Here is a 27,844-nt window from a genome sequence, read left to right on the forward strand (position 1 = left end):
CATCTGCTATGAGCTTGGCCTGCTCTTGACAATTTTTGACCTCTGCATGCCCAGACCCCAGCCTGTTTCTTGGAATGAGACTGAGCTATGTCAATTTTTCTGACAGTAGGCTTGGTTATACTGATCACTTGCACTGGCTTGCTTATAAGGGAGAAGGCTTTGGCGCCAAATGTGGAAGAAGTGTGGCATAATTGTGTCAGACGTGATGTATGGATGCGCATATCTACATAACAGAGCATTACACATTCATACCATTAAATGCCAGAGGGCCTGTAACTTGAAACTACAGTTAATTACCAATCCACCGACCAACTACAATCGTTATCACAATAAAAGGGCTCCTCCAGGCATTTTGTTGAGCTGGAATCTCCCAAGGTGAGAACCTTGCATTGTGTGGCAGGTTATCAGGGGCTTTAAAAGATGAAATTTTGTTTTTTAAACCAAACATTCAGTTCTTCTGGTGCAGAGCTTTCTGCACTAGTGATGCACAGAAAAGGTAAGCGCAGAAGGACTGCCATTAGGAAGGCTACCTCATGGAGGCACGGGAACTCTGAATCACCCCTTAAAAAGCTCCATGTTCCATTTTCCTTAACATGTAAGAGTTTAGGACTATTCTGCCCTGAAACATTGTCACTACGGAATGACGTACTTTTACTCTTGATTGCTATCAGAAAGTAAGAAGGCATTTATCCATGTCTCCTTGATATCTCGTTTGTTTGAATACCTGCATTTTTACATTCATTGCTTCAGCAACTATGAAATGATAGCATTCATCTTAAACAATGAAAGCAATAGAGATGTGCAACCATATATATAAATGTCATAGGTCATTTTAACAATCCTCATTCATAAGAAAAACTTGTATGTCCTGAACTTGTACTTTGCACTGTTTAGTTTAGTTGTTATGTTAAAAACATTCCAAAGCATCTACCTAATATCTCATACAAAATGGCTGAAATCGTTAAAACAGACATGGGCATGCATGTTAGCCATCATTTTACATGTGCAAACTAAAATGTTGTGTTGACCAGTAGATGTTCTTTGGCCATCTCTCTTGGTTTGATGGCGCTCAATGTATCTGGTTTTCATGGAAATTGGAAATTAGAGTAAGGGAAGAGCTCTCACAAACTCAAATCAACAATAACATGTTCAAAAATCTGTGTGTTCCCCTTAAAACTTGAGGCAAATACAAAATCCCTGCGGTCAGGTGACACGGCCGTAAAGGAACGCGGTGCTTGAACATAGATTTCTTTGAACTTTTCAAAAGTCTTCTTCTCCTTGTTCCACTGGTATATTTGTGAAAATGTATAATCACTTCCCAGTGCCAGATAGTGTCTGTCCTTGAATGTAAATGGCTGCAGGCTCATAGCACCTCGAGACGGCAGAGCCTGGACCTCAATAAATTGCTTGTTGTTCCATTTCATGACTTTGGAGTCCCCAATAAATCTGGTCAATGAAATGTAGAGTTCCTCTTTCATTTTGAAGCTTTTGACGGCTAGAACATCTTCCATGTTTGGTATGTCGCCATGAGGAGCGAATTTCTTTGTGATCTTGTTCCATTGGAGGATTAAAGGAACTTGGGAGCGACTGGATAATACCAGGTGAGCTTTTCCCTCAATTTCAACAAATTCAGCGTCGGTGTCTCTAAACCACTCGTGTAAAGACTGGTACGAATAGAACCCTTTGCCGTTCCACTTATACACAGTCGTGAGACCAGCTTTTGAGCTGTCGGCAATGACAAAAAAAGTTTCGCTCTCAATTTGAAATAATTCTATGTCATTGGGTTTGGATATCTTTGAGACTTCGATGTCTTGGAATTTAGTGAATTTGGTCCAGTTTTCATCATACTTGTAAATATGAGAGCCACCAAACAGCTGAGCCACTACCATGAACACTTGGTCATCTATGAGAATAGCCTTGCATCCAACAATTGATTGACCTGTCATAAACATAAGTATTATTAATACCCCTCAGAACTATGCACAACTATGCATAAAAATCCAAACACCAGTTTTAAATACATTTCTATATTACAGGTATGAGATCCTTTATCTGGAAACCTGTAATCCAAACAATCGGAATATAAGGCCACCTCCCATATTGTCCATTTTAAACAAATCATTTTTAAATATGATTATCTTTTCCTCTGTAATCATAAAATAGTAGCTTGTACTTGATGATTAGCAAAGCTGCATGAATCCATGTTAGTGGCTAAAAAAATCTTCAGAGGGGCCCAGTACACTCAGAGCCCCACCCTCCTGCCCACTCTCCGCCCGGATCCCGCCCGACTTCGCCCACTCTGTGCCCCATGTCCCTGTTTCCCTGCCACAGGTAAGAGAGCTGCTGGGGAAGGGGGAAGATCTTGTTAACTATAGATGAAGCAGACCCGGCAGTCTGGGCCCCCTTTTCCCAGGCCCCCCTACAACTGCGGTGTCTGCTTACTCTATAGTTGCTCCACTGATTACATCCTATTGATTGATTAACTTAAAGGATTTTAGCAGACTTAAGGTATGGTGATCCAAACTACTGAAATATTCTCAATCCTGAAAACCACCGGTCCCAAGTACAGTGTTGGACTGGCCCACCGGGATACCAGGAAAACTCCTGGTGGTCCCATGTGTCAGTGGGCCTTCCTGCTTCTAAACATTTTGCCTATTTCTATGAGAATAAAGAGGCTAAATAGATGGAATAATAGGTTATAGTGTATTAAGAAAAGAGAATAGGAGAATAATGGTTGAGTGAGGAGAGGAAGAAAATAATATTTTAATAAAATCGTTTTTGAGCATCTACTTTTTACTCAAAATTTTCTACTTTTGCTTCCTATATTTACTTTTAGCACACAAGATCCATGAATATTCTGTAAAATGTTTCTTAGATGCTTAGTGATGTCATAATTTATTATGAGAGTTGAGTTATGGCATTTGTGTTACACGACAATGAAACTTGTGTATTATAAAAAAATAAAGTACCCCCTGTTGCAAAATCTAAAGCGATTAGAAGTCACAATGGAGTCCTTGTGCTTTTATATGGTCAATGAACTACAGTTATAGGACGCATTATCCGGAAACCCGTTATCCAAAAAGCTCTGAATTACAGGAAGGCCATCTCCCATAGACTCCATTTTATTCAAGTAATTTATACTTTTAAAACACTTTTTCTTTTTCTCTGTAATAATAAAACAGTATTGATCTTAACTCAGAAGTAATCCCTACTGCCAAAACAATCCTGTTGGGTCTATTTAAAGGAGAAGGAGAGACTAAAATTAAGTAAACTTTATCAGAAAGGGCTATGTAAATACACCAGTAAACCCTCAACGTAATGCTGCTCTGAGTCCTCTGTCAAAATAAACTCTGCATTTCTTTCCTTCTATTGTGTACACGTTGGCTTCTATATCAGACTTACTGTTTTCAGCATAAACCTCCAGGGCACGGGCTTGAGCATGCTCAGTTTGCTGCTTTCTCCCTCTCCTCCTCCCCTCCCTGCTGTAATCTGAGCCCAGAGCTATGAGTGAGCAGGGAGAGACTGAGGCAGGAAGTGATGTCACCCAAGCTAATATGGCAGCTGCTACCCTAAACAAACAGAGGGAGCTTCTAGAGCTGTTTACTCAGGTATGGTAAATCATTCTGCAGAATAAATATAGTGTTATAGCTTGCACTATTGTGGCTAATCTATTGGCAATAAACTGCTTCGGTAGCTTTCCTTCTTAAAGTTTTAATGATTTTTTAGTAGACTAAATTACTAAAACATCCCTTATCTGGAAAACCCCAGGTTCCGAGCATTCTGGATAACAGGTCCCATACCTGTATAACAATAGTCCAGTGACTGGTTATGGTCATGGGACCCCTTGGTGACTTGGAAATATCCATTATTTTACAATAGGAGGTACACTCTTGCTCTTCTCCAGTGAACCACTGCGACATAACAGGAAAGGCATTGGTATCTATTGACTTTCTATTCTTTACCAGAAGCTTCATATTTCCTAAAGTTTAGTACAAATATCTGCTGATTTGGAGTTATTCTTCTCCCCCACGTTCCTATTTGACGTTACCTGTGATATTGTCGTAACTTCTGAAGTTCATTTCAATGTGATCCCACTCTAAAATCATACAGTTCTCCATGCTGGGCTGAGCGATAGCCACGAAGACATCGTTCTTGTATTGAAATGTATCCACGGAAACGGAATGATAGGGCAAAACTTGGTGAACTGTAAAATCTGGGGGGGAAAAACAACGGACAAAGCGGAAGCTTTTAAGAACTGAAAATTTGACTGACGCAAAGAATCATTTTATTCAACAATTCTTCCTCAAGGAGAATGATTTTCTGTTGAAGTGTTAAATACACGTTCCTAAATATCTGAACTGTTTAGATTGTAAGATAAATCAATTTGTTATCTAAGATTTATTTCGGAAGTAAACTTTTATAACTTAGGCAAGCATAGTTTAGGGAAGACAGTACCTGTTGTTATGCAGTCGGAGTTGAAACTTGCCAGTTCGTTTAGCTTTCTCCCTTGATATTCCGAAGGGCCCACACACAATAAGTCGGATACAGTAGAATTGGTCATTTTCAGCCAGGAAAACAACCACTTTGCTTTGCAGTCACATTCATACTTATTTCCTCTCAAATCTCTAAAACAAAAGACATATATTAGAATTCATATACTCGAAAAAGACTTGAGGGATGTGCAATTATAGCATCACCCAGCAGAACATTCCACAACCTCATTGTCCTCCCTCTGAAGAAACCACTTACACTGCTTTAAGTTCCCTTCCTCAAGTCTAAAGTCTGTGTGACAAACTATCCCTCACTATGTTTCTATAATGGCTTTGCATGTGTGTATAATCTATTTGTAAAGACTTATCATGTCTCCACGTAGCATCTTGTCTCCAAGGTTCAGTTGCAACCAGATCACCATCTGCAAGAACTTTCTATGTTATACCCATGGCTGTGTGATTTTCCTCTGGGTACTCCAGTTTCCCTCCCCCACACTCCAGACATACAGAAAGTTTAACTGGCCCCTGATAAAGGTGACCATAGGGGGTGTGGTTGTGATAAGAACTTAAGATTGTAAGCTTTAAAGGAGACATTAGGCATAATTTAAAAATCCTGTAGGCTATAATTATTATTATTTATTATTATTATTATTATTAACATTTATTTATATAGTGCCAGCATATTTTGCAGCGCTGTAAATCAAATGTGTTTATACAACTAAATTACATTAATTACATACATAGAACATATGGAGTTACAAACATCACAACCAATACCGGTACAAAAGGTGAGGAAGGTCCTGTGCAAAGGAGCTTACAATTTAAAGGGAAGGGAATAAGACACAAGGTGTGGGAGTGGGATGAATAATATATGGTGCTGGTTTTACTTTGGGCTTAAATGTAAAAATGGCCCCTTTTTTGGTGCCCCCTATAGATCTGCTACAGTCCCTGTCCATATTTCAGATGATGGTGGGGGTGTATCCTAAAGGTCCCTGAAGGAAGCACAGTAGTAGCCAATCACAGCCATGCAGTCACACATGCAAAGACAGACTTCAGTTCCCTATTGGGTCAGCCTAGCTGCTGATTGGTTCCTATCCTACAGTGCAGTTTGCTGCCATTTCCCCTGTCCTGCCTGAGAAAGGAGACAGGAACAGATGAACAGGACTAGTGGGGGGTTTCCAGAAATTTCAATCAATCAGTGTGAAACACTACTTTTTAAGCCCATTCATTCTATATTTAATATAATATAAGGCACATTCTTGTTTTTTTACACAAAATGTCTCCTTGAACAGAGACCGACTCATGTAAATATTATGTATGTGCTGCAAAATATAGTGACGCTGTATAAATAAAGAGTAATAAATAGAATTTTACTGTCTGCCCTGGATTCTGGAACATCCTACAAAAAGTCCTTAGCCCACTAAGAACAGAACAGTTCTACAGCGCCATCTTCTGGCTGAATGTATTACTGCAGTAGCTGTTACCCCTTGATCCCAGACACTAGCAATCTGTTTCTAAACATACGCATGTTCTTGTTGTTTTACTGGCATCTTGTCTAGGTCAGATTCCCTAGATTCTCCTTTGATATTCGTGTTCCTCCGTGCTGGCCATTATACACCTGCCTTGTATGAGCAGCTTCCCTCAAATATTATTGCTGTAATAAACTCACTGACATTCTCAGGTTTGCAGCCAAAGGCAAATACACGACTAACAAACATTCCAAATGAATCTTACAAAATGCTTCCTATGTAAATGTAATGTAGCTTGGGCTGCCTGTGCTCTGCCTCCCACTTGTCCTTTAGTATATAATTCTGGTACAACAAACGTCCTATCCACCACCTGCTGTTGTTTACCTTATTGTCTTATTCAGACTCTGCTCTTATTCTCTGCATGTATCTTATTGAAGATGATAAATATTATAAAAGCTAAGAATATTACATTTCTTCTCTGGAAGGAAGAACACTGTCAAATTTGTTGAAATGAGGGAAAACACATAACTGATAACGCAATGTCTTTCACTGATATTATGTGCAACCATGCGGAGAAGGGCCATTAAGGTTTCCTTTCCAGAATCCAACTTCTCAGCATTCATTACTGGAGGCCAGAGACACATTTTGAGTAAGTGTCATATTAAGCTTTGTCTAATAACAATGCACAGATCTACTTAGATTTGGCACATTCAGAAATATGTGAGCGTTCAGCTCCACTCAGGTAGCCCTGCACAAACAGCAGATTTAACTTCACTGTATAATAATAATAATGATGATGATACAGATCTGAAAGGAACAGGCTGAGGCTACTGTAGAGAAGGTAATGAGCTGTTAAGATTGAGTAAGGATGAGGATAAGGATTTTTACCGCAAAAAATACAAATGAAAATGGGATTTAACTTGCACCCACAGGATTTCATTGAATGGGAATATTTTTTGCAGGTGCCCCATGCATTAAGAAGAGTCACTGGTCTCATGTAGAAGTGATAATAATTTTTTAAAAGTAAATGATACGTATTAAGTGGCTGATGGCAGAGAATTGTTGGTATATGAGAATTTGATGGGTGAAGAAAAGGAGATAAAAAAACAAGGTGGGAGGGGAGATAAAAATGAAAAGGATTGACTAAGGCAAATAAAAAGTCAGGAAGAAAGATGGAAAGACAGAGTTCTCCCAGCAGTTGTTGGAATGGGGATAAATAGCAATATGTGGCTCAGTTGGGGTGCAGTTGCAGAATATTTGGGCAAAATAGATCATCTTTCCTATGGTTTATGGGTTGGGATCTCTTAAAATATTTTGCTTTTATTGGGAGAGGGATCTCAGGCAATGTCTGGATGAAGATACTTGGTCTGACATTTTTACAAATACCATTAAGTGCTCTGTCAACGTTCTCATACAGGAGACCTCCCAGAAAGTGCTGCACCAATGGTACCTGGTTCCAGAGAAGGTTGCCAGATGGTATCCTGCTTCCTCCACTCTTTGCTTCAGAGCTTGTAACCAGTCCGGCTCTTTCCTTCACACGTGGTGGAACTGCCCTGTGGCAGTCCGATTTTTGGATCCGGGTCTATACTCTTATTACTAGTGTCACCGGACTCACTCTCCCTAAAAACCCGGCTGAAGCCCTGCTAAACAAGCATGTCCCTGGTGGCAATAAATACTCCAGGCGCATGATCACATATATCTTTTCTGCAGCTAAGCAGACAATAGCGAAAGCCTGGAAAACCAACACCTTGGACATACGTGAGGTAAAAAAGCGGCTCGACAATTTGCTGATAATGGAACGGCTTACAAGCATCGAGTCCGGCCAATCCAAGGCCTTTAACAAAACCTGGTCCCTCTGGCTCTCCTACCGACAAATTTCTCAAGGGTTGTTAACCTAGTCGAACTATTGCTGGGTGTGCGGTTGAGCTAAACGATCCTAACCCACAGCTCTTTTGCTATAATGTGCCTAACTTGCATTCATGTTCCCCCTTGTTTTTTTTTTTTCTTCCTTTTATTTTTATTCCCTTACCCTTTTTGGTTGACAATTTGTTGGATATGTTTTCTTGTTTACCTTATGTATGCATCAGTACTATCTATGCCAATGATAACTGTGTCCCGGGGTGTTCCCGGTTTGCACACGTGTATGATGTCAACTTTTCATTTGAAAATAAAAATACATAAATAAAAAAAAAAATATTTTGCTTTCAGCCCGGTAACTACACCTGACAAGCAAAAATGTCAACCAGGACCCAGTGATGCTGGTAAACCTTGGACATGCCTGTTCCAGTCCTGCACCCTCCCCTGCTGTGTCAGGCAAAGGGCATAATTGGAGACTTTTGGTTATGTGCCCCCCCCAACAGACCCCTCCATAAGCTTTCCCAATCACCTTCAGACACTTCTCTGCAGCTTCGCCATTGTGTCTCCTGTGGCCCATGGGGCAATCACAACCCCTGCACCCCTGGAAGTTACACCACTCGGTTTTGGGGCAAATTACTGGAACTTAAATCAGGGTAAGTTCCAAAAGATATGGGCGAGTTGACATGTCTGGGCAAAACGAGTGAGGAGTATGGAAAAGATACAGGAGGAAAAACAATGCTAAAATTGCAGAGTGGATATACATAGAGTGAGAGAGAGAGAAATACTTTGGTAATGAGGGAAAAAGAAGAAGCAATTGATAATAAAACGGTGATGGAATGCTGAAACTTTATTGGATTTTAAGTTTGGCCTTTCATTTCCAGGATATTATAATTAACCAATATACTGTCAATAATTGACATGAGTGATTTTCAGCTTTGTGCTTTGTTTCCTCTAAACCTAACAAGCATCACATAGCAGATACAAAAGTGCAATGCTCAGCTCCATTACCTGCTGCTACTCAGCTCCATTACATGTTATGTTGCCCATAAGTACTTTAGTCCTACCTCACCAGTAAATTAAAGGCACTTTAAAACTCATTTAGAAACTCACTGAATAGAATGTAATCACGAGCACTTTACAGAAAAAGAAGACCCATGGGAAATATCGGTAGACGTGTGTGTAGCAGAATTTGGGGAACAGCAAAAATTTATAAAAAAAAATAATTTATCAATCATAAGAATTTTCATGTAATATCATTAAGTCTATTAGGTAAGGCAACTCCGCGCTAAGTCAGGGAGGAAACAAGCAGCACCGATAAATATATATGGACCTACTAGTCCGTGTGTATTTTAAATATAAGCAGGGGCGCTCCACCAATGAGGCGAGTTGATCCACTCGCCTCAGGCGGCAGCGCCCCCCTGGTTGCCAGGGGTGGCAAAAATGCTGCTCCTAGTAACTAAGAGCCAAATTTCCATTTTTCAACCAGGAAATTCGGCTCCTCTAGCAATTGCACTCTCTGCACTAGCGACGTGGACCACCCCTGACCCCCTCCGGCCACATGGGGGTTCCCTACTTATGAATATGCATGGGACATGGCATTTAGCAAATTAGGCTGCCAAAGATTTCTAGCGTTAAGTTAAAGCTGACGAAGATTTTTAGCGCTGTGTAAAATGAAATACAAAAACTAGCAATGAATAAAAAAAGCAGAAGTTTCCACATAAACAATACTGAGCCAAGATGAATGGAAAAACCTTGGAAGGTCTACGTACTTACAGTTCAATGAGAGAATCTAAATCAATGAAGATGTCTCTTGGCAAACTCTTAATGTGGTTATTGGCCAGGGAACTGCAGGAACGAGAATGAAAAGGTTTCACTATGAATATAAACTGCAGAGGAGAGTTAAGTACATGAGAGAGAGAGATCTCATTATCTGACCTAGATGTAAATGTAGGAAATGAGTTGAGTGAAATAATTTCACTTACAGATGGGTCAGGTCGCGCAGTCCTCTGAATGCATGTCGCCCAATGGTCTCTATTTTATTTCCTTCAATAAATCTTTAGAAAAAGAGACAATAATTAATTTTTCTTCATAATCTGTTTTGTTAGTTATACAGGTATGGGACCTGTTATCCAGAATGCTCGGGATTTCTTTCTATAATTTTCTATAACTTTCTATAATTTGGATCTTCATACCTTAAATCTACTAGAAAATCATGTATATATTAAATAAACCTAATAGGCTGTTTTTGCTTCCAATAAGGATTAATTATATCTTAGTTTTATTACACAGAAAAAACGAAATACATTTTAAAAAAGTGGATAAAATAGGTAGATGGCCTTCCAGTAATGTGGAGCTTTCTGGATAACGGGTCCCATACCTGTACATTATAGCACACACACAGGCTGCATAATAATTTACTCCACTTTCAACAAAAAAGATAACAGTGGTATGTCTTTCATTTCCCAGGAACACCAGGAGTACTGGGGTGTTTTCTGAACAAAGATTTTTAGTGAAGCAGTATTCAGTTGTATGAAATTAAATCAAATGTGAAAAACTGGCGGCTGTACAAAAATTTGGGTACCCTTGTAATTTTGCTAATTTGAATGCATGTAACTGCTCAATACTGATTACTGGCAACACCAAATTGGTTGGATTAGCTTGTTAAGCCTTAAACTTCATAGGCAGGCGTGTCCAATCATGAGAAAAGGTATTTAAGGTGGCCAATTGCAAGCTGTGCTTCTGTTTGACTCTCCTCTGAAGAGTGACAGCATGGGATCCTCAAAGCAACTCTCAAAAGATCTGAAAACAAACATTGTTCAGTAACATGGTTTAGGGGAAGGCTACAAAAAGTTATCTCAGAGGTTTAAATTGTCAGTTCCAACTGTAAGGAATGCAATCAGGAAATGGAAGGCCACAGGCACAGTTGCTGTAAAACTCAGGTCTGGCAGGCCAAGAAAAATACAGGAGTGGCATATGTGGAGGATTGTAAGAATGGTTACAAACAACCCAAAGATCACCTCCAAAGACCTGCAAGAACATCCTGCTGCAGATGGTGTATCTGTACATCATTCTACATCATTGTACATCTGTATGGCAGGGTGATGAAAAAAAGAAGCCCTTCCTGCACTCACGCCACAAACTGAGTCGCTTGTTGTATGCAAAAGCTCATTTAGACAAGCCACAGTCATTTTGGAACAAAGTGCTTTGGACTGATGAGACAAAAATGGAGTCATATGGTCATAACAAAAAGCGTTTTGCATTGCGGAAGAAGAACACCTCATTCCAAGAATAACATCTGCTACCTACTGTCAAATTTGGTGGAGGTTAAATCATGCTGTGGGGCTGTGTCTAGTTCAGTCGAGGGTCTGATGAATTCAACCCAATATCAACAAATTCTTCAGGATAATGTTCAAGCATCAGTCACAAAGTTGACGTTACGCAGGGGTTGGTTATTCCAACAAGACAATGACCCTAAACACACTTGGAAATCTACAAAGGCATTTATGCAGAGGGAGAAGTACAATATTCTGGAATGGCCGTCACAGTCCCCTGACATGAATATCATCGAAAATCTATGGGTTAATTTGACGCAGGCTGTCCATGCTCGGCAGCCATCAAATTTAACTGAACTGGAGAGATTTTGTATGGATGAATGGTCAAAAATACCACCATCCACAATCCAGACACTCATCAAAGGCTATAGGAGGCGTCTAGAGGCTGTTACACTTGCAAAAGGAGGCTCAACTAAGTATTGATGTAATATCTCTGTTGGAGTGCCCAAATTTATGCACCTGTCTAATTTTGTTATGATGCATATTGCATCATAATGTTTTTATATTAAATGTATTTTCTATTAAAGGGGTTGTTCACCTTTAAAGGAGAAGGAAAGGTTAAAACTAAGTAAGCCTTATCAGAAAGGTCCATCTAAATATACCAGTAAACCCCCAAAGTAATGTTGCTCTGAGTCCCCTGTCAAAAGAAACACAGCATTTCTTTCCTTCTATTGTGTACTCATGGGCTTCTGTATCAGACTTCCTGCCTTCAGCTTAAACCTCATTGCCCTGGGCAAGAGCATGCTCAGTTTGCTCCTCTTCCCCACCCCCCTCCCTTCTCTACTGTAATCTGAGCCCAGAGCAGGGAGAGACTCAGGCAGGAAGTGATGTCACACCACATTAATACTGCAGCTCCTATCCTAAACAAACAGAGAGTTTCTAGAGCTTTTTACTCAGGTATGGTAAAACATTCTACAGAATAAATATAGCATTCTAGCTTGCACTATTGCAGCTAATCTATTGGCATTAAAATGCCTCGTAGCTTTCCTTCTCCTTTAAATTAACTTCTAGTATCTTATAGAATGGCTAATTCTAAGCAATAGGCCTTAAATTTTTTACGTTTTTGAACTACAGTATCTGCCTTCTTCTTCTGACTCTTTCCAGCTTTCAGATGGGGGGGTCACTGACCCCATCTAAAAACCAGATGCTCTGTAAGGCTACAAATGTATTTATATTACTACGTTTTATTACTATTCAGGCTCTTTACTATTCATATGGTTGCTAGGGTAATGTGGACCCTAGAAACCAGATTGCTGAAATTGCAATCTGGAGAGCTGCTGAAAAAACAGCTAAATAACTCAACATCCACAAAAAAATTAAAACCAATTGCAAATCAGAATATCACTTTACATTAATTGTTTGTGAATAACTAGCCAGTTATACGAAAACATGCCTATTTTAGCAATTGATTCATTCAGCATTAAACTACTAATGCTGAAACTCTTGGGTAGTGTAGATTCATTTAAAGGGGGTATTTGAGCATTTAAAGCAACACTACACCTTAGATATAATATAGATGATTGACTTTTTTAATGGAAACCAACTTGCTGCTCTGGAATGTCCAGGACATGAAATTCCCAGTGCAAAGGTCCAAACCCAACTCAATAAGAAGAGGTATAGGAAGCTGGGATGCTGCACACCCCTATAAAGAAAAGCAGGTACCAACCGAGCTCCGTAACTTGAACTTTGAATTTGGGTATCTTATTGTGTTGTATTGGCTCACCCATCTACCAGTCATTGTCTGGCCAAAATTTCTGGGTGGAGCCATTAATAACAGGTATAGTTTCCCAGGTTTTGTGATCATGTAAGTCCAAATGGAAACATGCATTCCCACTGGAAGCAGGATAACAAATACATGGAGAACTTACAGGTACTCGAGGTGAAAGAGACCAGCAAAGGAATCATCTCGAATGACGGTAAATGAGTTAGAGTTCAGCAAGCTGAAAAGGAAAAGAGAGGGTTAGAATGGGATAAGACATTGGGAGACTCACCATCAGTCACGCTGAAGTATTGACAGCTGTAGTGCACAAGACATTGGCAATATTTTACTGAGTGCTGGTAAGTAGCAATGTCTGGTTATACGGCACTTCACATGGCATTCACTGTAAGCAAATGATAAGTAATAACATATGACTTATAAAATAGCTATATGTGTGCTTTCCCTGACCCTCATGTAATTATAGGTACAGGTCTCATTGTTCTCGGAGCTCTTTCCCCTATAAATGCTACAGCAGTGGAGGATCAGTCAGTAAGACCAATGTTTTGGCCAGGATACACTTAGGCTCTGAATAACATAAGCAGAGATTAATAGTTAGGGTTTACCCTGATGTGTGTGTCTTGGCTTAGCTATTTTATGATCATACATTTCTAAACCTTTTTCCAACTAAAAAACCCTATGAAAACCCATGAATACAATTTCAGAGACATATTTAATAGGACCAGTGCACCAATCACTCTTTTTGACTTTTTTTGTTTACAAAAAAAGCGCTACCCACTATACTTAAGTTAATAAAGTGCTCCCACAATCCCATTGTAGTTTAAGGTTGATAAATAAGCTTCTCTAGAACATATTGTATTGTTCTTAGTATTCACACAAAGTGACCCCAATCCCACCCGAATGCCTCTTCTACGGAAAGTTCTAATTTCATAATGTCCTTTGTATTCCTCTCTGTGCCATGAATCTAAACCACTTATCACAAAGGACAATAGTTTGTTGGCTCCACTGATTTATACTATGACTGCTTTCTACAGCAAAGCTTATTATTCAGTACTCCCAAGTACTTACTCATTAAGGATTCACTTAAATGTCCCATTAAGGTTATGCAGTAAGTAGTATGCCTGTTTAAAGCCCAAATGCAGTTGCATTAACCTGTATCTCATCTATCATCATCAAACAGAGTCATTATGGTAACCGTTAGTACTGTATATACTCATTGTTGTAACATATATCAAATAATTTATGCATGTTTCTGCTTGCTGCCTCTTCTAACATGAAATGCTTATACAGCAAATTTAAATATGTACTTTTTTCTGTGCTGGCAGGTCCACTGCAACAGCCAGTTCCATGGTAAATATAGGCCTGTTAGTCTGACATCAGTGGTAGGAAAGCTTTTAGAAGGGGTAATAGGGGGTTTGATACTTGAATGCACTGCAAATCACAATACTGTGAGTTTGTGCCAGCATGGTTTTATGCGTAATAGATCTTGCCAGAATAACTTAATTGCCTTTTTTTATTAGGAGGTGAGCAGGAACATAGACTCTGCGGTGACAGTGGATGTAATCTACTTAGATTTTTCTAAAGCATTTGATACAGTACCACACAAAATGTTACTGGTTATTGACAGTAACATAGTATTTGTACTTGGATAGAGAACTGACTGAAGGATAGATTATAAAGTAAGTTATGGTAACTAGATCATAAGTAGATCATTTTCTAATTAGACCAGCAGTGGTCTGTTCTTGCATTTTTGCATTTTGGATTTTTATATTTGATTATTTACAACATTGCCTAAAAATACTCTTGTTTGTGTTGATGGTTGAGTTGAGATATATATCTTGCTGAACTAAGTTATTAAAGGAGAACTAAACACTAAAAACAAATATGGATAGAAATGCTGCATATTATATTTTGAGCTTACTGCACCAGTCTAAAGGTTCGGCAGTAATGATCCAGGCCTTTAAAGTTGTCACAGGAGTTTTTCATCTTGGATTTTGTTAGGAGTGTCAGTGACACTGCACATGCTCAGTGTATTGTGAGCAGCTGTTTAGAAATTAAGCTTAGGGGCTGCCACCAATCATCAAATACAAAATGAGGCTTATCTGTCATCACAGAAGTTGAGGCTACAGGGCTGATTATTTGATACCTATGCAAACTGTGCTAGTTTTGAAGCTGCCATATAATAAAAATCTGAATAAATACCTTATATCAGCCTTATATTGCGACATTTGTATTATATGTATCTATATATATATATATCTTCAGAGGCATAGATCTTCTCTGCTAATGGGCTGTGGTTGCCTCGGGCTGGTAAAGAACCCCAAAATATGTGCCCTACTTCTATTTAAAGTTTTAGTCCTCCTTTAAACATTTACATTAAAAAAGTAGACTGAGGAACAGATTTAATAAACATCCTCTACAGTTTAGTGGATTTTTTAAGGGTAACGGTGCCCCTTCAACTTATTGGACAGGTCCCACAAATAGTTTCCCGCAAGGCACACAGTATTTACAGTATGATCAATATCATTTATCTGGAATCATTTACCCGGAACCAATTCTTGGATCACAAAGTTGACTACCGGATCTTATCTGGGTCCCCTGAGAGAGAGAGAAATGCTGAGAATCAGTGCTGTACAGGCTCATTTTGTAAGAGGATAAATGTTCTGTGTTTGTTCAGCAGCCCCAGCACAAAGCAGTCCAAAGCAATAAGTATCTGTCACTTAATGAAGTGCTAGACAACTGCAATGTCAGCATTATCCTAATGGCAGTTCTATTTTCGGTGCAAGGCTCACTGTATTAACTACAACTTACACTGCAGAAATGGTTCTTTTTTTTTCAACAAAGAATCTGAGAAGAACAGAAACTTGGTACCAGGCACCTCGGTAGTCTCAGAAGGCAATGTGTTCCCTTAATTCCCTCCTGCAATGTGCAATTATCCTCAGTTCCCTTCTGCAATGCACAATCGCCCCCCAGTTCCCTTCTGCAATGTGCAATCATCCCAGTTCCCTCCTGCAATGTGCAATTATCCTCAGTTCCCTTCTGCAATGCACAATCTTCCCCAATTCCCTTCTGCAATGTGCAATTACCCCCAGTTCCTTCCTACAATGCACAATTCCCCCCAGTTTCCTTCTGCAATGTGCAATCATCCCAGTTCCCTCCTACAATGCACAATCGCCTTAATTCCCTCCTGCAATGTGCAATTATCCCCAGTTCCCTTCTGCAATGCACAATCACCTCAATTCCCTTCTGCAATGCACAATCGCCCCAATTCCCTCCTGCAATGTGCAATTATCCCCAGTTCCCTTCTGCAATGCACAATCACCCTCAGTTCTCTTCTGCAATGCACAAACGCCCTCTATTCTTTTCTGCAATGCACAATCGCCCCAATTCCCTTCTGCAATGTGCAATTACCCCCAGTTCACTTCTACAATGCACAATTGCCCCCAGTTCCCCCCTACAATGCACAATCGCCCCCAGTTCCCTCCTACAATGCACAATCGCCTTAATTCCCTCCTGCAGTGTGCAATTATCCCCAGTTCCCTTCGGAAATGCAAAATCGCCCCCCAATTCCCTTCTCCAATGTGCAATTGCCCCCAGTTCCCTTCTGCAATGCACAATCACCCCAATTCCCTTTTGCAATGTGCAATTACCCCTGTTCCCTCCAACAATGCACAATCACCTTAATTCCCTACTGCAATGTGCAATTACCCCCAGTTCCTTTCTGCAATGTGCAATTACCCCAGTTCCCTCCTACAATTATTCCCTGTGCCCTCCTGCAATGCCAAAAAATACACACAAAGTTTTCCTATGTTAATGAAATACTAATAAAGTATTTGCATCTATATGTCAAATTATATTTTTCCTTGGATCAAAAGATGTTTGAATTTGGGATTTAGCTAAGATGAGAACATATGGAGCCGTAAATCATTTTAGGGACTTTGGGATTTCATTTTATTTCTTTATGTAATTTCTTTAATACTGCTCATCATTCATGCTAATGGAGCAGGTGGTCTTTACAATCTGTTGCCTTAAGCTGCCCCCCAGCACAACCAGACAGACCACCTGTAGGCATCCAGTATTTTATAACGATCCAGTTGATCAGACAACATTATTCACTTATCAGCTGGATCAGTATAACCTGCCAATTATCAAAACCAGCTGGAATTTATATTAATAGAAGGTGAATCCTGAAAGCTGACTTAAATGTGATCAGTCATTGCAAAAGGGCTCTACCTGACTTGTGATTGGCTTCCTGCAATTTAGGTTACATGTAGCCAATTACAGTGTTTCAATTCAGATTGCAATCAGCCAATCACTCTGCCGCCACATAACCAGTGATATCCCTGAGGCTTGTCTGATGGCCTTTTCCTTACACCTAAACACAAGCAGACCAGCAGTTCTAGTGAATGTAATATGTCAGAGACTGTCATAGTAAAGTGTCACTTCTTTCTTAAAGGGATAGTATACCCCTTTTTAAATATCAGTTCATTTGAAGCGTAATAAAGCTTCTCTCTAATAAGTTGTCCTTCATCTCACAGCTTCTCAGGTTAGAGAGGGGTTTGTTTATACAGATGGTTTCTCATTGGCTGCCAAGTTTTGATTGTCCTCACAGAGATAAAAAAAACTTTATTTCTGTTTAAGGTTTTGCCCTGTTTAGGCAGTACCAATCAACAAGACATCAGCATTTGTGTGAGACCTGCAACCCCTCCCCACCTACCCTTACCGTGGCCTATCAGCAAGTAGCATTTACTTCATTTCACCTGCTTAAAAGCAAACATATTATGGGTTGCTATGGGTTACTACACCAGGGCCAACTTGGTGCCTCCGTGGCATATTTCAGCTATATGTTAAGTGTCTGTATCACATTCCATTATCCATTAACATATGTGCTTCCAGAAATACATTGCTACTACCAAAAACTAGCAGATGTAGTGCAACCAATTCATTAGAAATTGACCCAATTTAAATTCACCTTTAGTATGATGTAGAGAGTGATATTTTAGTGATGGGCAAATCTGTGGCGTTTCTCTTGGCCTAAAAATATGCGAATTTACCGAAAAATTTGGCAAACACATTGAAGTCAATAGGCATCCAAATAATTTTGACACGCGCCAAATTTTTTTTTTGTTGCGGCATATTTTTCACCGGTGAATTTTTTTGAGGGAGGCAAAACGCAGAAATTCGCTGCAAATCCATGCCTATGATATTCTGAGACAATTTGTAACTGATTTTCATTTTTAATTATTTGTGGTTGTTAAAGTTATTTAGCTTTTTGTTTAGCAGCTCTCCAGTTTGCATTTTCAGCAATCTGGTTGCTAGTGTCCTATTGCCGTAGCAACTAAGCACTGATTTGAATAAGAGACTGGAATATGAATAGGAGAGGCCTGAATAGAAAGACGAGTAATAAAAAGTAACATTAACTGAGCATTTAAAATCTGGAAAGCATCAGAAGAAGGTAAATAATTCAAAAACTATTCAAAAACTAAGAATACTTAGAATTAGCCATTCTACAACATACTAAACATTATCTTATAGGTGAACCACCCCGTTAACACCAACTGTAAACCTTGACCAGACTGCTCAGAAAATGATCTCCTCCATGCTAATACAAATATACACTATATATATATATATATATATATATATATATATATATATATATATATATATATATATATATATATATATATATACATATAAACATATAAAATAAAATTAAGGTGCACTCAGGGAACCTTTGAAAAGTCTTTAAAAGTCCATTATTTTATTTAATCCATTTTAAAACAGGGTCAACGTTTCGGTATGTTCCTAAGACCTTTTCATGGTCTTGAAAAAGGTCTTAGGAACAGACTGAAACGTCGATCCTCTGTTTTAAAATGGATTACATAAAATAATTGACTTTTAAAGACTTTTTCAAGGTTCCCCGAGTGCACCTTCATTTTTTGATGTTTGTAAGGAGTACTAGTTGGTAGCACCGGGGTCATCAATTTTTTGTTATCGGTTTTCTGAACCTGTTTGGACTTTTTTTTAAAAAAATAAATAAATGCACAAAGCCAGTCGAAATTCAAAGCAAAGCAGCAAACGTGTTTTCTTCTAACTAAGAGAGATGTGTCTGGAATAGCAATGATGGCCGTGCCCCAGACACAGACAGAGCTTGTTCTGATACTCACAGCAGCTGCAGGGTGGGCAGATGGGAAAACATCCTCTCCTTGATTTCAGGAAACGTCCCATTGACCAGGCTCCTGCAGACACAAACACACAGACGTACAGTCACATAGATCATTGGTTTGAAACAAGACAACTGTCCATTTTTCAAAAGAGCAAATGGTTTTTTTCCCATTTAATTTTGAAATCTGACATGGGGCTAGACATATTGTTAGTTTCCCGGGTGCCCCCAGTCATGTGACTTGTGCTCCCAGGGGCAGGAACTAGGGGTAGGCAGAGTAGGCACGTGCCTAGGGCGCAAAGCTGGGGGGCACCAGACACTAGCCCTCTCTGCTTCTCCTGCCCCCTAGTCCGGTCCCCACTCGCAGATGTACCGGCATGTGTGCTTTTCCGTTTTTTTCGTGCATGCATGCATTTGGTTTTTTCGTGCATGCACACATTTGGTTTTTCACGCCTGCGCTCATTTGGGTTTTTTTTTCCCTCATGCGCACCTGTGGGTGTTTGCCTGGCCAGGCTGCCTAGGGTGCCTGGCTGGGTTGGCCTGGCCCTGTGTGCTCTGTTAAACTTGAGCCACTCTTTACTGCTGCACTGCACGTTAGAGTGATATCACCCCCCTTCCTCCCCTCCAGCAGACCATAAGCAGAATAGTGGGACGGAAACCAGATAACAGCTCCCTGGTAGATATAAGAAGAACACTCAATAGTGAAAATCCATGTCCCACTGAGACACATTAGTAACATTGAGTTGGAGATACAACAGCCAGCCAGAAAGCAGTTCCATAGTGCAGCACTGACTCTTTCTGAAAGCACATGACCAGGCAAAGTGACTTAAGATGGCTGCCTACACACCAATATTACAACTAAAAAAAATATACACTTGGTGGTTCAGGAATGGAATTTGATGTGGTAGAATGAATTATTTGCAGTGTAAACAGTGTATTTAAAAATAAAAAAGTACACCAAAAAAATCATGGCAACATCCCTTTAAGCTCCCTTTTAGGCCTGCCCGACTATTCACAAAAGGCTTGACAGGGTCCCTAGTTGATGGGATAATGAAGTGAATAAAATAAAGGCATCCCATACATTTACTTATGGATATCAGAGGAAGTGAAATGCCAAGCAAGGGATACATTACACACAGGGGTGTAACTACAGAGGAAGCAGACCCTATGGCTGCAGGGGGGGGGCATTAGGTCTTAATTAATGAGCAATTTCAATATAAATTGGTAAAACAGGACAACCTCTGGATATATAATGTTTGCTGTGGGGCCCAGTATCATCAAGTTATTTAATGGATTACACAAGTAACCCCCTAGTTACACAGACTTTGCAGTATGATAGATTCCATTGTATTGTAAAAATTGTAACAAAATGTCAATGCTGTAGTATAGTTACACACCAAGTATCATGACTTTAAACATCTTGTCCTTACCTAAAATAACTCCTTCCCTTGGATGTTATGTACTTAGACGTATGCGTTATGTGTTACCACTGGAATACCAATGGTCCCAAACACTGACACTCCAGCTGTTGTTAAACTACAACTCCCACATCCTCTGCCAGTAGCAGCGGAGGGGCAATATTGGAAGTTGTAGAACAACAAATACAAAGGGGCAATATGGTCCAAATCTTCTATACAGACACCTAGGCTGTGTATTAGTGGTATTTATAGAATATATATATCCGGAATGGTTTCTTGTCTCTGTTTTTATACTTTAAATGCCAAGCTCTTTTCATCTTTCCCCGATTTTGCAACAGAACTGGCACTTAAAGTGTCAACTTTTAGTATGTCATAGAATAGGCAATTATAGGTAACTTTTCAATTGGTCGTCATTATTGATTTTTTTTTATATTTTTCAATTATTAGCATTTTCTTCTGACCTTCTCCAGCTTTCAAATGGGGGGTCACTGACCCCATCTAAAAACAAATGCTCTGTAAGGCTACACATTTAGGGGCAGATTTATCAAAGGTCCAAGTGAAAATTAGAATTTTGAGCTAATTTTTTCGACTTCCCTAGCTCAAAATTTGATTTGAATTTGAAAAAAATTTGAAAATTCAAATTTAGAAATTTATCATGTACTGTCTCTTTAAAAATTCGACTTCGACCATTTACCATCTAAAACCTGACAAATTGCTGTTTTAGTCTATAGGGGACCTCCTAGAACCTATTTGGAGTCAATTGATGGACTAATCTAAGGGTTTTTTTGGAAAAAACTTCGATTCATGCGTTTCGAATGCACAATTACGAACGAAAATGGACCTATTCAGCCAAAAAAGAACTTCGATTTTAATTTTGGTTGGTCTTTTTGATTTAGAATTTCAAAGTTTTTCAAATTCAAAATTCGACCCTTGATAAATCCGTCCCTTATTGTTATGGCTACTCTTAATTACTTATCTTTCTATTCAGACCCACTACTATTCATATTCCAGTCTCTCATTCAAATCAATGCATGGTTGCTAGGGTAATTTGTACACTAGCAACCAGTTATTCTATGCAGGTTCTGTTTGCTTTCAGTAATAACTGGAGAATCTGTCCCCCTTCACTTTGCATAAAAATTTGTGAAACAACAAATACTTGCAAATGCATGTCAGTGATTGTTTTTCCAAGCTGTGCAACTTTTTTTTACAATTCATTAGAGTCTACGGGTGTTTTTTAGCGGCAAAATTTTGCCCATGGCTATTTGCTATTTTATAAATAGCATTAGGATGCTCCCACTTTTTGTGCTTTGCACTGGACCTTGTGATGGCAAATGAGCCCTTGTTAGGCCATTTAGTCAGAGACTGATCTACCCCAATTTGCACCCCCATAACATTTAGGCTGTCAGGGGTTGCTGGGAGTAGTGGTCCAACACCAACACGAAGGCTGTAGGTTATATCGGATCCATGTTTCCAACAACCCAGATGTATTTTACAGCCCTTGAAATACAACTTAAGGGGCAAGGGACAACAATGATATAAACTATTTTAGTTAACTTTTAACAAAGGATAATGCTAAGCAAATCTCTTTTTCATTTTCATAGTTTTTGAATTATTAGTCTTTTTCTTCTGACTCTTTCCAGCTTTCAAATGGGGGCCATTGACCCTATCTTAAAAAAAACAAATGCTCTGTAAGGCTACAAATGCGAGAGATTCGGCCAAATACCGAACCGAATCCGAACCCTAATTTGCATATGCATAATAAGATGGGAAGGGGGAAAAAATTTTTACTTCCTTGTTTTGTGACAAAAAGTCATGCAATTTCCATCCCGTCCCTAATTTGCATATGCAAATTAGGATTCAGATTCGGTTTGGCCGGGCAGAAGGATTCAGCTGAATCCGAATCGTGCTGAAAAAGGCCGAATCCCAAACTTAATCCTGGATTCGGTGCATCCCTATAAATAACTCAAAACCCATAAATAATCAAAAATGAAAACCAATTGCAAATTGTCTTAGGATATCAATCTCTACGTCATGCTAAAAGTTAATTCAAAGGTGAATAACCCCTGTAATGTCACCCTGTCACATGGCCATCTAGCAGTGTTGCATTCCATGCCCCTATTTCTGCTGCCCAGGCCACTCACCCCTTATCTCAGCCCCCCAAAAAGGCATGTAAAGATGGCAGTTGTTTAAAGTGCAGTTCCCCTTCCCAAATTGTGCTAGGAAGCAGGGAAGTAGCATTATCATGATGTTTATTAAAATACAATATGCCTGGCATCCCTAAAGTGATGCTGCTATGTAATGCATGTACTTGTTCCTTGTATCCATACAGTGTTTCCCTGCAGGACCCAGGGAGTTGCTGCTGCAACCAGCCCTCCAACCCCATCCCATGCACAAGTTTCTGCGGCCGACGTCTCACTTACAAGGAGCTGATGTCGCCGGGAATGGTCCTGGGCACCCAGGGAGACCCAACACAGATGACGGATTCCTTAGTGCAGCTGCATGTGTTCGGGCATCTCACTGGCTTCTTGGGCTGCACAATGCAAAGCGTCCCTCCGAGCACCAGCACAAACAAAAGGGCTGCCTCCTTGCTGAGCTCCATTGTGCCGGGCACTGGGTATGTGTGTGTGACAGGGAGACAAGAGGCTGGGGACGGTGCAACCTGCTGTGCATTCCTCACACTGCCTGCCCCGTGCTACACTGCACTCTCCCCTGACATCAGCACTTCAGCTGCTGTCTAACTGCCTGCTGCTACTGCCTGTTTTTTTTCAGCCCAATGAATAATTTATTAAACTCTTCATTCGGATGCGTTTAAAAATAATCCCCAAGTAGCCGAGAGTCTTACTGTGTTTCACCGAGCCAGATACAGCTCCCCAATGGGAGGGTGACCTTGCTGAGGCTGGCAAACTGCACTGTTGCCCTGGGTAACCTGCCACATACGCTGACCCAGGGCCCGGGCTGCTAAAGGGGCATCTTACTTAAAGGAGTGGTTCACCTTTAAGATAACTTTAAGCATATTATAGAATGACCAAGTCTAAGCAACTATTAAATTGGTCTTCATTATTTATTTTTTATAGTTTTTTTTAATTGTTTGCCTTTTTCTTCAGATTCTATCCGACTTCACTATCACTGACCCCATCTAAAAACAAATGCTCTGTAAAGGTGGCCATACACGGGCAGATAAAACTGCCGATATCGGTCGTTTGGACCGATTTGACAGCTTATCTGCCCGTGTATGGGGGCTTCCGACGGGTCTTCCCGATCGATATCTGGCCACGATATCGATCGGGAAGGTTGGATTTTTACCCGACCGACCCGTCGGAGCCGCTTGTCACATCGTAATTCGATCGTTCGGCCATACGGCCGAACGTTCGAATTACCCCGATATAGCCACGCAGTTTAGTGGCATATCGGGGAAAGATCCGCTAGTTTGGCGATGTCGCCAAACGAGCGGATCTTGTAGTCTATGGCCACCTTTAGGCTACAAATGTATGGTTATTGCTACTTTGTATTCTATTCCAGCCCTCTCCTACTCATATTCCAGTCTCCTATTCAAATCAGCCCATGGTTGTTGGGGTAATTGGCACCCTAGCAACCAAACTGCAAACTGGAGAGTTGCTAAATTAAAAGCTAAATAACTCAGAAATGAAAAGTAATTAAAAATGAAAACCAATTGGAAATTGTCTCAGAATATCACTTCCTACATCCTACTAAAAGTTAACTCAAAGGTGCACAACCCTAACAACTGTCCCATTTTATGGTTGGTAGGAAAGCACAGGGATTGCAATAAAGCTGTAACATGGGGCAGCTCACAAAACAGTGGCATATGGAAACAATTCTATAACAATAAAAATAATAATCATTTTATATTATTATATGTTTTATTATGTTTTCCTTGCAGGGTAAAACAAAGGTACCAGCATATGAGTGATACTTAGTTTATGAAGTACAGTAAAAACAATAGCAAGCAAACTTTCTCCCATTCATGGTGATTTGTATACAGGACACAGGAGGGCACTGCTTGATGTTTAAGTGGAGCATTAGCCCAAAGGAATGGGTATGACTGCTCCCACTCATATGAATGAACAGAAAGGTGAGTGTATGTCAGGATGTCCCTATACAGAGCTGTGCTTTTCTTACAGTTCATTAGTAGCACAGACAGGGGGAAAACAAGGTGAAATATGTACACTAACAGCGATTATGTACCACGTGTTAAGAGATACAGATTCCCTGTCCCTGTCCCACAGAGCTTACAGTTTACATATTGTGGTGTTTATACAAATGGCCTGTAGATGTCCCTGTGCTCAGACTTATACTGTGCATATTTCCTGGTAGCTTAAAAGTGAAAGTTACTGTTGTGTAATGCCTGCATGACTCTGCTAATAAAGCACTGTTATACTCTACTCATCCTCGGCTACCCAAAACATAACAAATGGTGACAAGGATGGCTCTTCTACCTCTGCAGCAGCCGGCACCTTTTCTCCCAAACTCTGGTGAGCCTACCATACCTTTTACTGCTTGGATCCGTATGTTTGAAAATTATATTATTGCTGCTGACCAAGGGGAGATTTCTGCTGCTAGAAAGCGTGCTTTACTTATTCACTGCCTGGGAGCAGAGGGACAGCATATATTCTATACATTACCATTACCTGATGCGACTTATGAAACTGCTCTTACTGCTATAAAGAACTTTTTCATGCCAAGAGTGAATGTGGTTGCTGGAAGATATAAATTCCGCCAATGTGGACAGTGTAATGGTGAATCCACAGAACAATTTGTAGCAGCTTTGAGAGAGCTGGTTGTTACCTGTGAGTTTGGGAATCTAACAGATGAAATGCTAAGAGACCAAATAGTGGAAAAAACAAACTCACCTCACATTAGAGAGAGACTGCTCCTAGAGCAGGATTTAACCCTTGCAAAGGCTATGACAGTTGCTAGCCAAATTGAAACAGCAGTAGCAGAGGCTAAAACTCTCAGTCAGGGAACTGCTGGGAATGTACAGATTGTGAATTCAACACTGTGGCCTAATAATGCACAGTCACTTGCAAAATACAGTGCTAAGGAAAGGGATTCACCTACAAAACCATACAGCAAATACAAATAGAAAATACTGCTTTCGCTGTGGTTCAACACAACACACTGCAAATCATGTTACATGTCCTGCAAAAGCTAAACGGTGCCGCAAATGCACAAAAGTAGGACATTTTGCTAAGATCTGCCTTAGTTCTGCTAAAGATGTTCATGAAGTCACTACTACAAATGTCACAGTATTAAGTGTGGATAAAGCTGGTACATTTATTCCAGACAAGTTTATATGCACTGTCAGTGTCAGTACTGCTTCTGCTGATAAGGGACACTCCATTAACCTTATGCTTGATACAGGTTCAGCTGTTTCTATACTACCAAAGGATATTTCCTGAAATACTTTGCAAAAGATCCAATTGTTGCACCTGCCCTGAAACTGTTACTTAAAGGATCCAATCCCTGTGCTTGGTTGCTTGCCAGTGACTGTACAATTTGAATCAAATACTGCAAAATGTGACTTTTACATTGTGAATAAGGGTACTGCTATACTTGGAAGGGATCTCTTTGCTGCATTAAACCTACAATTAGTTGACGGTCACATTACTACAGCACCAGTGCCTGCCACACAGCCAGTGTCTAAAATTTCACCACAAAGCAACACTTCACTGGGCTGTGCAAAGAACCTTGTACATAAGAGACCAGATGTAAAACCAGTACCATTCCCTGATTCAGCATGGGAAAAACTTGCTATTGATATTGTGGGTCCTTTTAGAGATGCTCCTATAGACTGTAGATTTGCTATAACCTTGATAGACTATTACAGTAAATGGACAGAAATTGCATGTGTTTCTCATATAACATCAACTACACTAATAAAATTTCTGTCTACAGTCTTCAGAAGAGAAGGTAATCCAAAGGAGTTAATATCAGACCACGGACCACAGTTTGTCTCATATGAGTTTGAATCCTTTCTGAGAGAGAGGAATATTGCGCATAGGAAATCTTCAGTGTATTACCCACAAGCAAATGGAGAAATCAGACTTCAACAGAAGTCTGAAAGAAGAACTACAGACAGCAAATCTTACTGGGAAAACTTGGAAAGTATTTACAACAGAGTTCCTACATAACTATAGAGCAACGCGCCAGGCAACAACCCAATCATCTCCAGCTGAATTATTACATGGCAGACAGATGCGCACTAAGTTACATGTTGCAGACATCAAACTTCCACAGAATACTGTGCCTACAAAATCATATACTGCTGACATTGTAAACGTCAACAAGCCAAATTCAAGGCTTATACTGACAGAAAATGTGGTCCAGGAAAAGTGCACTGTCAGCCTGGAATTTTAGTCAGATTTAAGAAACCAGGAATACTGAAACAAGGACAATCTAAATTTACTACAGCACTTGAAGTGAGACACCAGCGAGGACCATACACATATGAACTGTCTGATGGACACATATGGAATGCAAGTCATCTTGCTCCTGTTAGATATGACTTTGGAGAAGCTCCATTTGATGAAGGACATTTTCCTACTCCTGATGTCAACTACAATAGGTCTGAAGAAAGTGAACCTGTTTGGCATACTGAGAGAATCAGAAAACTACGTGCATGGACCAAGGACTTTGTTATGTGAAAAATGTATAATATTGTTTTAAAATGAATACTGTTTAATTGTTGCTGTTTATTATAGTTGTCCAAATGCTTTCCTACTATAGGGGGAATATGTGGTGTTTATACAAATGGCCTGTAGATGTCGCTGTGCTCAGACTTATACTGTGCATACTTCCTGGTAGCTTAAAAGTCAAAGTTACTGTTGTGTAATGCCTGCATGACTCTGCTAATAAAGCACTGTTATACTCTACTCATCCTCTGCTACCCAAAACATAACACATATGCAAGATTCAAGTTGTTGAATGAATGACTTAGTGTGTGCCAAAAGTAGGGTTTCAGTTTCAGTTATGGAATCCCAGAGGCAAGGAGCAGTTAAAAGGGGTTGTTTACATTTGAGTTAACTGTTAGTATGAAAGTCGGGCAGATGTTGATCGGGCAGGGTTAAAAATCCCATTGGATCGCGGCCGCATCTATTCAATGATGCAGTCCCGCGATCTGACCGCCCGTATTGCCTACATTATAATCCGTTCGTTGGGCCCTAGGGCCCGCGATCACATGAGCCCGATATCATCCACCTCAATGTGGGCATATCGGGGAGAGATCCGCTCGTTTGGTGAAATTTCTGTCAATAGTACTCTAAAAAAGTATTTTAAACCAGAACACTGTGAAGTTTGTGGAGGATTAGATCTGGGGGGGGGGGGCTGAGTGAGTCAGAAAATGGGATACAGTGATACAGAGACTATTCTATATATGAG

General features: G+C 40.0%; 1 protein-coding gene across 1 annotated transcript; it reads right to left on the bottom strand.

Moving 5' to 3' along the window:
• Nucleotides 1-1,035: 1,035 nt before the first annotated feature.
• Nucleotides 1,036-23,068, bottom strand: lgi2.L (leucine-rich repeat LGI family member 2 L homeolog). The gene is made up of 8 exons (XM_041588322.1): nt 22,870-23,068; nt 19,036-19,107; nt 13,017-13,088; nt 9,799-9,870; nt 9,590-9,661; nt 4,456-4,625; nt 4,049-4,213; nt 1,036-1,939 (listed from the first exon to the last, which is right to left on the bottom strand). The coding sequence occupies exons 1-8, from the start codon at nt 23,046-23,048 to the stop codon at nt 1,122-1,124; spliced, it is 1,620 nt and encodes a 539-aa protein (XP_041444256.1). The 5' UTR covers nt 23,049-23,068; the 3' UTR covers nt 1,036-1,121.
• Between the last annotated feature and the right edge of the window lie 4,776 nt (nt 23,069-27,844).

This window comes from Xenopus laevis, chromosome 1L, assembly GCF_017654675.1.
Source record: "Xenopus laevis strain J_2021 chromosome 1L, Xenopus_laevis_v10.1, whole genome shotgun sequence".
Taxonomy (NCBI): Eukaryota; Metazoa; Chordata; class Amphibia; order Anura; family Pipidae; genus Xenopus; species Xenopus laevis.